This window comes from Oncorhynchus keta, chromosome 29 (genome assembly GCF_023373465.1).
Source record: "Oncorhynchus keta strain PuntledgeMale-10-30-2019 chromosome 29, Oket_V2, whole genome shotgun sequence".
In the NCBI taxonomy this organism is placed as follows: Eukaryota; Metazoa; Chordata; class Actinopteri; order Salmoniformes; family Salmonidae; genus Oncorhynchus; species Oncorhynchus keta.
Genome location: NC_068449.1, coordinates 22732853 through 22747610, shown reverse-complemented (window position 1 = coordinate 22747610; position 14758 = coordinate 22732853). Strand labels below are relative to the sequence as shown.

The 14758-nt window shown below is 42.4% G+C and overlaps 1 protein-coding gene across 1 annotated transcript; it reads left to right on the top strand.

The window, feature by feature from the left end:
- Positions 1–3729: 3729 nt before the first annotated feature.
- On the top strand, positions 3730–14758 carry LOC118362498 (serine/threonine-protein kinase Nek9). Its single transcript, XM_035742872.2, has 23 exons — positions 3730–4373; positions 5070–5247; positions 5464–5519; positions 5669–5739; positions 5903–6008; positions 6692–6823; positions 6987–7097; positions 7297–7361; positions 7498–7548; positions 7639–7831; positions 7943–8087; positions 8270–8470; positions 8632–8678; positions 8860–9021; positions 9140–9248; positions 9448–9609; positions 11313–11480; positions 11574–11633; positions 11785–11969; positions 12068–12229; positions 12316–12420; positions 12602–12655; positions 12803–14758. Exons 1-23 carry the CDS (start codon positions 4191–4193, stop codon positions 12974–12976), a joined length of 2880 nt encoding a protein of 959 aa, XP_035598765.1. The 5' UTR covers positions 3730–4190; the 3' UTR covers positions 12977–14758.

The window sequence follows — 14758 nt, the reverse complement described above, 5'->3', positions numbered from 1 at the left end:
GACTCAGGTCCTCCGAGAGAGAGAAAGAAAGAGAGAAGGAGAGAATTAGAGAACGCACACTTAGATTCACACAGGACACCATATAGGACAGGAGAAGTACTCCAGATATAACAAACTGACCCTGGCCCCCGACACATAAACTACTGCAGCATAAATACTGGAGGCTGAGACAGGAGGGGTCAGGAGACACTGTGGCCCCATCCGATGACACCCCCAGACAGGGCCAAACAGGAAGGATATAACCCCACCCACTTTGCCAAAGCACAGCCCCCACACCACTAGAGGGACATCTTCAACCACCAACTTACCATCCTGAGACAAGGCTGAGTATAGCCCACAAAGATCTCCGCCATGGCACAACCCAAGGGGGGGCGCCAACCCAGACAGGATGACCACATCAGTGAATCAATCCACTCAGGTGACGCACCCCTTCCAGGGACAGCATGAGAGAGCCCCAGTAAGCCAGTGACTCAGCCCCTGTAATAGGGTTAGAGGCAGAGAATCCCAGTGGAAAGAGGGGAACCGGCCAGGCAGAGACAGCAAGGGCGGTTCGTTGCTCCAGAGCCTTTCCGTTCACCTTCCCACTCCTGGGCCAGACTACACTCAATCATATGACCCACTGAAGAGATGAGTCTTCAGTAAAGACTTAAAGGTTGAGACCGAGTTTGCGTCTCTGACATGGGTAGGCAGACCGTTCCATAAAAATGGAGCTCTATAGGAGAAAGCCCTGCCTCCAGCTGTTTGCTTAGAAATTCTAGGGACAATTAGGAGGCCTGCGTCTTGTGACCGTAGCGTACGTGTAGGTATGTACGGCAGGACCAAATCAGAGAGATAGGTAGGAGCAAGCCCATGTAATGTTTTGTAGGTTAGCAGTAAAACCTTGAAATCAGCCCTTGCTTTGACAGGAAGCCAGTGTAGAGAGGCTAGCACTGGAGTCATATGATCAAATTTTTTGGTTCTAGTCAGGATTCTAGCAGCCGTATTTAGCACTAACTGAAGTTTATTTAGTACTTTATCCGGGTAGCCGGAAAGTAGAGCATTGCAGTAGTCTAACCTAGAAGTGACAAAAGCATGGATTAATTTTTCTGCATAATTTTTGGACAAAAAGTTTCTGATTTTTGCAATGTTACGTAGATGGAAAAAAGCTATCCTTGAAATGGTCTTGATATGTTCTTCAAAAGAGAGATCAGGGTCCAGAGTAACGCCGAGGTCCTTCACAGTTTTATTTGAGACGACTGTACAACCATTAAGATTAATGGTCAGATCTGATTAATTGTCAGATTCAACAGTTGAAGGATCATCAAACAGCCAGTCATGAAGCAAATAATTGCCCGATAAGTCACTGCATTCCAACTGTGGGCTATGCGATATTTTAAAAATCATGTTTTTGTTTTTGTTTATGAAGCTAATGATCCTCTGTGGCCAAATCATGCTTTCTGGTGCAGTAGCCTATTTTCAATGGTTTTATTTATTTATCTATAGACAGGAGTAAGCCAATTAGGCTATATACTTTTGGCAATTTAATTACATTTACTTTTGGGAAAGCTTCCCTTAGCCTTATGGACACGCCGCCTATGCCTTTTAATGTGGCATAAACACAACCAGTCAATATGTTTTTATCTGATCATCAAACAATCACTTAAAAACTACGTAGGGCTGCAATCCCATTAACGGGATGACATGACAACAGCTTGTGAAAGTGCAGAGCATAAAATTCAAACAACAGAAATGTCATAATTAAAATTCCTCAAAAATACATATGTTTTATACCATTTTAAAGGTAATATTGTTGTTAATCCCAGCAAAGTGTCAGATTTCAAATAGGCTTTACAGAGAAAGCACCACAAATGATTATGTTAGGTCACCGCCAAGTCACAGAAAGATTCAGCCATTTTTCCAGCCAAAGAGAGGAGTCACAAAAAGCACAAATAGAGATAAAAATGAATCACTAACCTTTGATGATCTTCATCAGATGACACTCATAGGACTTCATGTTACACAATACATATATGTTTTGTTCGATAAAGTGCATATTTAAAAAATCTCAGTATACATTGGTGCGTTATGTTCACTAGTTCCAAAAACATCCGGTGATATTGCAGAGAGCCACATCATTTTATAGAAATACTCATTATAAAGGTCGATGAAAATACAATTGTTAGACTTGGAAATATAGATACACTTCTCCTTAATGCAACCGCTGTGTCAGATTTCAAAAAAACTTTACAGAAAAAGCAAACCATGCATTAACAAATCCAAAGTCATGAAGCGCATTCCCTAGATGCAGACGAAATGTCAAAAGTTCCGTTACTGTCCGCAGAAACATGTCAAACGATGTATGGAATCAATCTTTAGGATGTTTTTAACATAAAACATCAATAATGTTCCAACCGTAGAATTCCTATGTCTGTAGAAAAGCAATGGAACGAGAGCTAACTCTCTTGTGACCATGCCTCAGAGCCTGTGGCACTCTGCCAGACACCTGGCTCAAACAGCCCTTATGAGCCCCCACTTCACAGTAGAATCATCAAACAAGTTTCTAAAGATGGTTGACATCCAGTGGAAGCCTTAGGAAGTGCAACATAACCAATATCCCACTGTGTATTCAATAGGGGCTGGGTTGAAAATCGACCAACCTCAGATTTCCCACTTCCTGTTTGGATTTCTTCTCAGGTTTTTGCCTGCCATATAAGTTCTGTTATACTCACAGACATCATTCAAACAGTTTTAGAAACTTCATAGTGTTTTCTATCCAATAATAATAATAATAATAATATGCATATATTAGCAACTGGGACTGAGGAGCAGGCCGTTTACTCTGGGCACCTTTCATCCAAGCTACTCAATACTGTCCCTGCAGCCATAAGAAGTTTTAACAAATGCGCTCCTGTAGGCCCCCCGCGCACATTCGTCCACTCACAAAGTAATATCAGCACCCAAACCCCAACAGTGCACTGATGAATGGAAAGACATATCTGTTACAGAAGACCTAAGTATATTGTAATAACATTCTATGATTGTCATTAGGCCTACACTAGCCTGAATTGATGCATCCTCTGTTGTCTAGGCACTCATCTCCGCCTTGTCTGGGAGCGTCTCAGCCAAATATCTCTGCCTTGTCAAAATTCGAGTCAATTCGCACATTTTTAATGGGCCTGAAATGCCGTAATGTTAAATTATGGTGGAGCCTATAGATGTTTGGGCATGTTGTGTGGCTCACGTTTAACCGGTACCGCGTACCTCCACTATTTATTTTGCTGGGACGCCATACAGGACCGTCCCGCCTTACTTTCACTCATTACCATATTATGAACTAACTTAAGTGTTTCCGGGTACTAGCCTATGTAAAAGAGAACACATTATCTGGTCAAGATAGTCAACTAACCGCTCTGACAATGGAAATACATGTTCGCAAAAGCGGACGGCAGGCGGAAGGGGCGAGCTCAAACGTGAACATTCTAGCCAATGAGAGGGGAGATACGCGTGTGAACAACGGAGACAACACCGATATAAAATATATTTTTATCAAAGTTACAGGATGGCACGTGCGTCCACTTATATCAGTACATTTGTAACAACCTAAACATTACGAAACTTATATTCGATCAAATAAGACTCACGTAGTAAATTAGCAATTCGACACTCTCATAGACTTCCATTCAAAAAATCCTGACTTGGTCTGATAATTGCTGTATTCCTGCGCGGACAGATTTTGGGTGGAGTTGAGCCTCTCGCTTCGCCTCTCCATCTTTGCCTATGCATGGACATGGAAAAGATGGACTCCTTATTGCGCTGTGGCACAGTCTAGTGTGCGGTACTGTCAGCTTCCTAAATGTAAAGTTAGTAAAGTGGGTAAACTGCAGACAGTAGACAGTAGACAACTTAGTAACGATTATCAGATCACGAGAGATGGTTATTGTAATACTGCGCATTAACGTTAACGTCCAAAGGTTTCGAAGGAGACTAGGCCAAAAGATTTCCTGGTAACTTGGTAACTGTAGCTAGCAAATCAACAACACTTGTGCAACTCTGTTGCACGCTATTGCTGCTGCTTAATATTCTGTGCAGAAGCCTAGCCTACTTCTAGCTTGAACTCTACTCCCCGAAATAGGATTTTAAGGAAATATATTTTACGAGTTTGTTTACGAAATTCATTTGTAAATAGTTGGCGAGCTTTACTTATACTCAAAATGTCACTTGAAGACTACGAAAGGCATTACGCCTCGATATATTCAGATTCTGGGAGTGAATCTGTCGCCAGTGGGCGATCGACGTCAGTATACAGCGGCGAGGAAGAAAAGTTACATTACATTCCAATCCGTATCCTTGGAAGAGGGGCATTTGGCGAAGCAACCTTATACAGACGAACAGAGGTAAGCAGGTTAAGATCTACTTCTATAATTCTTGGAGAGATCCCAGGAATATGCTAGTGTGTGTCACTGCCACTGTTGTACACACACACAGTTTTGTTAAGACCTATTAGGCCTGTTTATTAGTGATCTACAATAGCTTCCCCCAGCATGCTGTGTGAATCTCTCACCAAACATGGCCAGTAGCCTCTGAGACAGTCTACTTTAGTTTTCATACCCCAGTGGGAAATGCTTGCATGAGAGCAAGATTTATTACATTCTCAAGCCATTTGACAAAACTGCCATTATCCTCGTAACTTTGCACAACTAGAGCAATGTTTAAGGACCAAGTATGGTTTGTATTTATATGAAAACAGCAGGAAATTGACAACCTTTTGTAAAGGTTAAACCTTTTAGTTTACTTGCTGAAATAACAGTTTGTTTGATTAGAGCCTACATCATGTATAGTACATTATTGGGGATGTACCCTGTTTTAGCATCTGTTATTATTATCATCATATTACATTTTCTATTAGCAGTAGCACACTAGAAAAATACAAGGAATACAGTTCATTTTGTTTAACTTTGAGGAGGCCATTGCAGTAAAGTTGTGCTGCCTGAGGTCTCTCAGAGTGTTGTTAGTTTTAGCCTTCACAGTGAATGTCTTTCTGATCTCGAACTGACCTTTCTCTGTCTGTTCCCTGTCTTATCGATCTACAGGACAACTCTCTGGTGGTGTGGAAGGAGGTGGACTTGAACTGCCTCTCAGATAAAGAGCGTAAGGATGTGACAAACGAGATCAGCATCCTCTCCATCCTACAGCACAACAACATCATAGCCTACTTCAACCATTTCATGGACAAGGACACTCTTCTAATTGAGCTTGAATACTGCAATGGTGAGATATGGCAGCATCTTATCACTTGGAGTTGGTGTATTTGTATGAAATACTTTTGGGATATTAAAGCTGTATTATGAAATGTCTTTATTCAACATAATGTTTTGTGTGATAGGATAATGATATTGATATTGGCTCAACTGAAATATGATTGCCCCAATTGTCTGGCATTTACAGTAACTATAGAAAAAAACACAACTGTCCTTTCAATTTCAGGAGGAAATCTTTATGATAAAATCAACCAACAGAAGGGGAAACTCTTCACTGAGGAGGTATGAAAATGAAACCCAACATGTTGTAAGAGTGTATTGACACATAATGACACATAATGGCTCTGACTTTGCCCGAGTTAGGAACAATGGTTCAACTTAATCTTTTCCTCACCCGTTTTTAATATCTTAAACATCTTAAATACTCCCAGGTTGTCATATGGTACCTGTACCAAGTCGCCTCTGCAGTGGCTCACATTCACAAGGCGGGTATCCTGCACCGGTAAATACCAGGGTTGGGTCCGGGCTTTACTCCTTTATTGTGCTACAATATGTTTTGATTTTGAGTATTGTATGTAAGCTGTGTTGGTTATTAATACAACAGTCCCCATTGTTTGATCTGGTCACTATTTTATTTTTTGACCTACTTTATTCTTCTCTTGAAGGGATATCAAGACGCTGAATATCTTCCTAACTAAAACCAACCTTATTAAGTTGGGTGATTACGGGCTGGCTAAGAAGCTTGACTCACAGTTTGCCATGGCTGAGACTGTAAGTTACATTGAAGTATTAACCTGGAAAGCTGCGCTGGTCTGTTTTACGTTGACCAAGCAGATCTCAGAACTCACAGTCTTTATAGTTACTACATAGCTTATTACAGAGCTATTAAGGAGTGTATGCTGATCACATTCAGTTAACAGATTTGGTGGGCAGACTGAGCACTCAACCAAATCAAGACTTGAGAGCAGTGTGGTTGTTCTGTCCCTTTGTGGGCATGGTCTACATGTCTCTCCCTGAGTGTACCTAAGACTGCTGTATCTGTAGTCAGCTTCATCAATTGATGTTCACTCTGCCACAGGGACATGACTTCTGTATGATGGAGGCAGTCGGCAGAAAAGGCAGCAGCGAGTGTGCAGCTAATTGTCTGTTGTGACCTTGAGCAGAGTGCATATGTCATAGAGTATATGAGGCTGCGCATGTCTGCTGCTTTGAATATAAATAGCTTTCATTGCAATACCCTTTTAGAATCCATGGGAATATGAAATATTTTGTCAGAACAATTGAATGTTTTACTGTGCATATTTGTCATACCCATAGTTTTGCAATTCTTTGATTAGGACTCACTCAAGCTATTTTTATTTGCAAAGTGTTTTGTGCATAGTCACATTTAGTTTTGTGTAAGGTATAGATATCATCTAAGTTACTTTTTTGTTCATTTTCCTGTATAAATCTAGTGTGTGGGAACCCCATACTACATGTCTCCTGAACTGTGTCAAGGTGTGAAGTACAACTTCAAATCAGACATCTGGGCTATGGGCTGTGTCATTTTTGAAGTCTTAACTCTGACCAGAACATTTGATGCTACGGTATGTGCCCTGCTTATCTTTTACCCCCATTGTCTAATTGATACACATTTGCCAGCTATTATCATGTGTTCTAATGTTAAATACACGGCATTGGCTGATAATGCTCTGTTGATGTCACTTTAATGCATTTCCGGGTTGACGGTTGCTGCTTGTGTCCATGTAGAATCCGCTGAACCTGTGTGTGAAGATAGTGCAGGGAAACTGGACCATGGAGGTCAACTCTGATGTGTATTCCTCGGCGCTGATCAAGCTGGTGTACGAATGCTTAGATCAGGTGAGGAACCCGTCAGCAATGTGTATACTGTCATTTCAGTCTTTCATGGCTGTCATCGTCAGTGCGATAGAATGTAGCATCACCCTAAGCATACATTGTATGTAGGGAATCAGTTGATGTACGATATTACCACACATTTTCTACATGGAGAAATATGTGTGATGGATGGTAATGTAATGTAAGATACATTGATTTGTAGGATCCAGAAAAGAGACCCACTGCTGAGGAGATTCTGGACCAGCCAATCATCTCCTGCCGCAAGCAGTGAGTCTGGTGAATGGGAGAGAGAATGTGGTGGGATGTCTGAAAGATTGAGAAGATTGTGTGATTGTTCAAATAGGTGTAGAGACGTCATCAAAACTGCTGTTTTCATTGTGTTAACAACCTCTTTTTGTTTCAGGGAGCTTGAGGACAGAGTTGCCTTGCTGAACTCAGCAATGAAAAAACCAAAGTATGTTGAACACATTCTCACCTAATCATGTAAATGTGGTATTTGTAAGATTATTTTGTTTAATTAAGATATTTTGTGACTTGTCTATAGGTTGAGCACTGTGACTGAGAGCCCTGTTGCTGTAGTGACAACACGCTCTAGGGAGGTGTATTTCTGGGGAGGGGGAAAGTTCACACCACAGAAACTGGATGCCTTTAAAGGAGGCAGCGGTGCCCAGCATGTTTGTGCAGGGGAGACCCACTTTGCTGTGGTTACCGTGGAGAAAGAGCTGTACACTTGGGCTGTGAGTACCATGCTGTTCCTTTAAGTCCAAGGCAGAAAATACATTGCAAGAACTTTAAAGTTGTTTTTGTTGATTAAACATGTGCTCTTTGATGTCCTGCTTCCATTTTAGAGTGTCCAAGGCGGGGCCAAGATGGTGGGCCAGCTGGGCCATGGAGACCAGGCCTCGTACCGGCAGCCACGCAAGGTGGAGAGGCTCCAGGGAAAGGCCATCCGTCAGGTCGCGTGTGGAGCAGATTTCACCGCCTGTGTCACTGGTGAGTTGTGTGTCTGTGTGGAGCACTACTTCTGTGCCAGTCGAATAGGATGTTTACAATGGGAGGGCTCTGTTGTTTTTTAACAACAGAGATAAACAATTCAGACAGCAATTTGCAACCCTGTGTCATACAATACAATTTGGTCTTGTTTGACGACATGCTGTTGATGTGTTTGGGTTCAGATGAGGACCAGATGTACATGTTTGGTTCTGACTACTACGGCTGTATCGGAGTGGAGAACGAGCAGGGCATGGAGGTGCTAGAGCCCGTGCTGTTGGATTTCTTTGAGGAGCGACCTGTCAGGCAGGTGTCCTGTGGGGACAACCATGTGGTTGTGCTGACCCACAGTGGAGATCTCTACTCCTGGGGCTGTGGAGAGCATGGTATGTACCAGAGCATTGATACTGAGCAACAAGGTAGTACTTCATGTCTACCACCATGCCTCTCTCAAGATCCATATCCTTTCCGTTGTCCCCCTTTATTTTGGCCAGTAGATGGCGCTAAGATGATGCGGAACATAATTCATTTAAGTTATTTTCCTCAGGGCGTCTTGGCCTGGACTGTGAGGATGACTTTAACTCACCCATGCAAGTAAGATCCTGCCCTTTCTTTTTCAGCAGAGAGCTTGAATACATATCATGTAAATATGCTTATGGAGAAAGGGGCAATGGCGTCTCAATTTTATTGTCGAGACAAATGAATTGAAATGTGTTTGAGTCCACTGTTTAAATCAGTAGGAAGCATAATGCTGTGTATCGTCTGGCGTTCACAGGTGGAGATCCCCAAAGGAGCCATTATCTCATCCGTGTCCTGTGGCCTTGACGGAACCTTTTTCCTGACAGAGTCTGGCAAAGTCCTGGCCTGTGGGAACAACGATCTGAACAAGCTGGGTCTGAACCTGGGAGTCTCTGGCCTCAAAAACCTTCCTGGAGAGGTACAGCACCACATTCCTCATACCAAGATCCACTCACAGGCTCTTCTCATTCCTTTAAAATAAGGAATAACACCAGTAATGGTGGAGAATTTAAGTTTTCGTCCTTTTCCAATGTCAGGCCTACCAGGGGATTCCATACACCACCACACTCACTCTGGTCAAGCAGCTGGCCAGGTATAAGATCCAAATCATTTCAGCTGGGAAGACTCACACTGCTGCCATTGACGGTACAGCGACCAGACTCTCTCCTGTCTCTTTCCTTGAGCCCACAATTATTATATATATATTTGTTTACATTTTAGTCATTTAGCAGACGCTCTTATCCAGAGTGACTTACAGTTCGTGCATTCATCTTAAGATAGCTAGGTGGGAAGTATATTGATTTTTATATCAAAACATGGTTCTGATTGAACTCTGACATTGCAGAACGTGGGCGGCTGATGACCTTTGGGTGCAACAAGTACGGTCAGCTGGGTGTAAAGGACTTCAAGAAGCACCAGGGTGTCCAGCTGCTGTTGGGGTCTTTTGGGGGGAAGGTGGTCAGCAAAGTGTCTTGTGGAGATGGCTTCACCATCGCAGCCACGAAGGGTCAGAAACACAACTAAACTTGAACATTCTCTGTTGCAGCATGTTGTTGTCATATACTGTTCAGTGTTTACAGTGCATTGACTTTTTCCACATTTTGTTACTTTACAGCCTTATTCAAAAATGGATCAAACAGCTTTTCCCCTCATCAATCTACACACAATACCCCATAATGACAAAGACATTTTAGCAAATGTATAAAAATATCACATTTATTTAAGTATTCAGACCCTTTACTCTGTACATTGTTGAAGTACCTTTGGTACAGAGCATAAACCCTACAAGTTTGGCACACCTGTATTTGGGGAGTTTCTCCCATTCTTCTCTGCATCCTTCTCTTCTCAAAACCTGTCAGGTTGGCTGGGGAGTGTCCCTGCACAACTATTTTCAGGTCTCCAGAGATTTTGGATCAGGTTCAAGTCCGGGCTCTGGCTGGGCCACTCAAGGACATTCAAAGACATGTCCCGAAGCCACTCCTACGTTGTCTTGGATGTGTGCTTAGGGTCGTTGTCCTGTTTGAAGGTGAACCTCCGTCCCAGTCTGAGGTTCTGAGCACTCTGGAGCAACTTTTCATCAAGGATCTCTCTGTACTTTGCTCTGTTCATCTTTCACTTGATCCTGACTAGTCTCACAGTTCCTGCAGCTGAAAAACATCCAAGCAGCATGATGCTGCCACCACCATGCTTCACCGTAGGGATGGTGCCAGAGTTCCATTTAGGTTTCATCACCAGAGAATCTTGTTTGTCATAGTCTGAGAGTTCTTTAGGTGCCTTTTGGTAAACTCCAAGCGGGCTGTCATGTGCCTTTTACTGAGGAGTGGCTTCTGTCTGGCCTCTCTACCATAAAAAGGCCTCATTGGTAGTGCTGCAAAGATGGATGTCCTTCTGGAAGGTTATTCCATCTCCACAGAGGAACTCTAGAGCTCTGTCAGAGTGACCATCGGATTCTTGGGTCACCTCCCTGACCAAGGCTCTTCTCCCCCGATTGCTCAGTTTTGCCGGGCTGCCAGCTCTTTTTAAGAATTATGGAGGCCACTGTGTTCTTGGGACCTTCAATGCTGCAGCCATTTGTACACTTCTCAAGATCTGTGCCTCGACACAATCTTGTCTCGGAGTTCTATGGACAAGTCCTTCGACCTCATGTCTTGGTTTTCGCTCTGACATGGACTGTCAACTGTATAGACAGGTGTGTACATTTTCAACTCAATAAATTTACAACAGGTGGACTCCAATCAAGTTGTAGAAACATCAAGGATGATCAATGGGAAAAGGATGCACCTGAGCTCAATTTTCGAGCCACATAGCAAAGGGTCTAAATACTTATGTAAATAAGGTATCTGTTTTTTTTATTTTTAATACATTTGAAAAAATGTTTAAAAACCTGTTTTTGCTTTGTCATTTTGGGGTATTGTGTGTAGATTGATTTAGGAAAAAAATATGTTTATCCATTTTAGAATAAGGCTGTAACGTAACAAAATGTGAAAAAAGTCAAGTGGTCTGAATACTTTCCGAATGCACTCTATCCAGCTTTTTTTTCTTGCTTTATTCTGTTAGCTGGGAGTCCTCTGACCTACATGAGTAGGACTCAAAATGATGGAGAATACTGGTAGCACCTCAGGAACAGGATTCCTGTTTCCAGGTGCTGGAAGGATGGATATTGGCAAATTATCTGTGGACCAATAGATTATTTATCTCTGATCCTTTCAGACAATCAGATCTTTGCCTGGGGAAACGCAGGAAATGGACGACTGGGAATGCCCGCTGACAAGGGCTTTGGCTCGGAGGTTTGCCCTGCTTTACCACGACCCATTTTCGGCTCCCTCCACCATGTGCCAGACCTCTCCTGTCGCGGCTGGCACACCATTCTCATCATGGGTTAGCCACTAGCCACTTACTTCTGTTCTAACACCAGCTAATCATTTGTTGAAAAATACAGTTGAGATTGATTGATTCTGTTCTCTGTTTCAGAAAAGGTTCTCAATTCTAAAACTATACGCTCAAACAGCAGTGGACTTTCAATTGGCTGTGGTAAGTAAGATGGCCATGGTCTCTCTGGTTACATTATCCCTCCCTCCCTGGTTACATTACATTCACAATGTGAACATGTACAAAGTTTTATACCAGTATGGTAATGTACTGACCATGTGGTGTGTCCTGGTGTTTGTCGGTGCACACTAAGGGCTAGGCCAAGCCTCTACCACAACTGTGGATCTGGAGAGTGAGCCAGGCTCAGAGACAGGGCTGCGTGAAGGGGGCCTGGGGGGCACTAAGGAGGCCGACACAGACGAGCGACGCATCGAGACCTCCATGATGTCTATAACGAACCAGACCGGCGACAGCTCCTGCCCCTTCTGGCTGCGCAAGGTTTGTAATCAAAACCACAAAGCATAATGAACGCCAAAACAGAGAGGGCTATGGCCACTGAATGTTTTGTGTCCCTCCCTGTCCATCTTCCCTAACAGGAGCTCCAGGATGCAGAGTTCATCCCCATGCCAGAGGATTTCAGAGGCTCCATGCCTGGCCCAGTGGCTCCTTCTTTCCCTGAGAGCGTTACACTGCCTTACGAGGAGCTGCAGGAGCTGAAGGCTGCAGCCGCTGCTGCCGCCACTGAGAAAGAGCTCCCGGTAATGACCACCGCATGTCTGGATCCTCGATACTTGACTACATCCCCATGCCAATGCCTCAACCTAACCAAGTGTTGTTTCTTTAGACTGCTCGTATGGGCTGTGACAGGGTCAATGGGTTTGAGGAGGCAGGAGCTTGTAAGAAAGGGGAGGCGCCAACTTGCTGCAGAGGAAGCAGTGAGGTAGCACAGGTATGTGCAAGATAAGCCCTTACACACATTGTAACAGCACAAGACTGCACCAGACAGTAGTCTGTGAACATACCGCAACAACTACAGAGACACACAGAACAAACACGAGCAGCTGCGATATGTTCCCAGACTACTGTCTGGTGCAGTCTTATGCTGTTACAGTTGCTATTTTCTTTTACAGTTGCGAGAGACAGTCAGTCGTCAAGAGGCAACCATCCAGTTGTTACAGAAGCAGGTAAGCGTTACTCACTACAGACTGTCTAGCACCTGTGAGCAAAGTTGTGTAGTAACACCGAGTCGAGTCCCTATTCTGTAAAACCGCTCAACTCCATTGCTATGCAGACAGATAAGTGTTATCAAGTGTTGTTCTCTATGATAACAGTTCAGTGATCAGCTCAAAGAGAACGAGAGACTCTGGACAGCAATCAACCGTCTGACACTGCGAGAGGCAGGAACTGAAAATAACTGCAACCACCAATCCGGTCACAGGCCTGTGGAAGGACAGGGAGGATCCTCCAATCATGACGGGGACAGATCTGATGGGGCAAATCCGTGAGAGAAAAAAAACGGAATCTGTGCTATACTATGCAGTGAGTGGTGGTGGCTCTGTGCAGTTAAGTCCATCCAAACCGGTCCTGTAGATGGAGTGGCTTGGCCATATTGAGAAGAGGAATATGTTAGCAAGCCAGTTCCATTGGTGAACGGCAGGGAGAAGTAGGTTTAAGAAATTACTAAAGGGATGAATAGTCTGAGAGTCAATTGTGTTCTCCTTAACTAGGAACAGCTAGCTGATTAATGGATGCCCACTGACCTCACCCACTTGCAAGAGAGGTCTCGCTTCTTTTCACATTGCGTTACATCATATTTCTTCGATATAATCCAATCTGCATGATAACGTATAAATATACATGAGAGATACCCTGTATGAACACTTTCGTGTTGTAAGTTATAATTAAGTGACAGTGACAGGAAAAGGCCTACAGCAACTGATCTGCTGTGATCTGGACACAGACAGACTGACATCTTGGTTTGATTCAACATTAAGCAACCAACTTCTTGCAGTGTTATGTAGGCTAATGTGAAATATGAGTAAATACTTTGGTAGTAATGATAATGTTGTCACTGACTGACTACTGTCAACTGAGGTCTAGGATTGCGTTTTGTCCCACATTGTAATTGATGATCACAAATGGGCACAGCTTACTGTAGAGAGAAGATCGTTTGGTTTTCTTCCATTGTTTTTGATATATATATCCTCCTGTTTTATCTTGCAGTTATTTCTTGTGGTTATTAAAACCAATGTGAATTTAAAGTACTGCGTTTTTTGCTCATTCCTCTGGAAAGCCCTGAGCCCTATTTTTGATAACCTACCAATGTTCTTCATATGTGATGCTGTTCTAAACAAAATACTAAATACTAACTAAAAGGCATATCGAATATAGCCTTAGAAAGATATACCAGATATAGTATATTTTATATTAAATTTACCAAAGATGTGTTTAGTTTTAACATTGAAGTATTTACAATGTTGTGTCTTTCATGAACAGCTTGCTATACTGTATCTGCAAAAATGCCATGTGAAATGTGAGGTTCACTTTTCAAACTACTGATTCATTATAGACAATCACTTGTCTTTTTATTGCCTTAAGATGATAACCTTGAATTTGTTTGAACTAGTATTTAAAGTGGAGGAAATTAACCATCAAATTGCAATCTTCCTTCTGTAATACTTAATGTCATGAGAACAGTTCTAGAATTTGAGAAAAGCTTGTCTTCGTAAACTTCATGGTAATACTGTGTTTTTTTCTATGACGTTTTTCCTGTTTTTGAGTATTCATTTAATCATTATTTTTTTACACTATTTGTGAAAAGTGTAATATTCAGATTTGGTGTATTTCTTTACTCTGGGTGGTGTGTGTATGTAAGGTTTTAAGTATCCTTTACCAATGGCTTATAAGCTTGCAACTCTTTTGGTTAGTTTGCAGTTTATTGATACAGTACAACACTGGTGGAATTTTCTTTGTCCATGCAAGAGAAAAGGATGTCCCTATTCCCTAGTGCTTTTGCATACTCTTTAAACCAAAGATTGTGTTGTGATGAATTGTGCACAAAATATAAAACAAAATGTGCCTTTAGAATAGGATATGCATTTTATACAGTTTGTTTGATGCTGATATTATGCCTATACTGTGTTTATTTTTGCAATCCATTGTTTCAATGGCTTATCTGACCCTATGCAATTGAGTGGGTGTAAGATGTTACAGTTGTCTAACTTTCCACCATTCACAGAGGAACCTTTGTTTTATGCTTCATGTCAAAAATAAAAAAACACAAACCA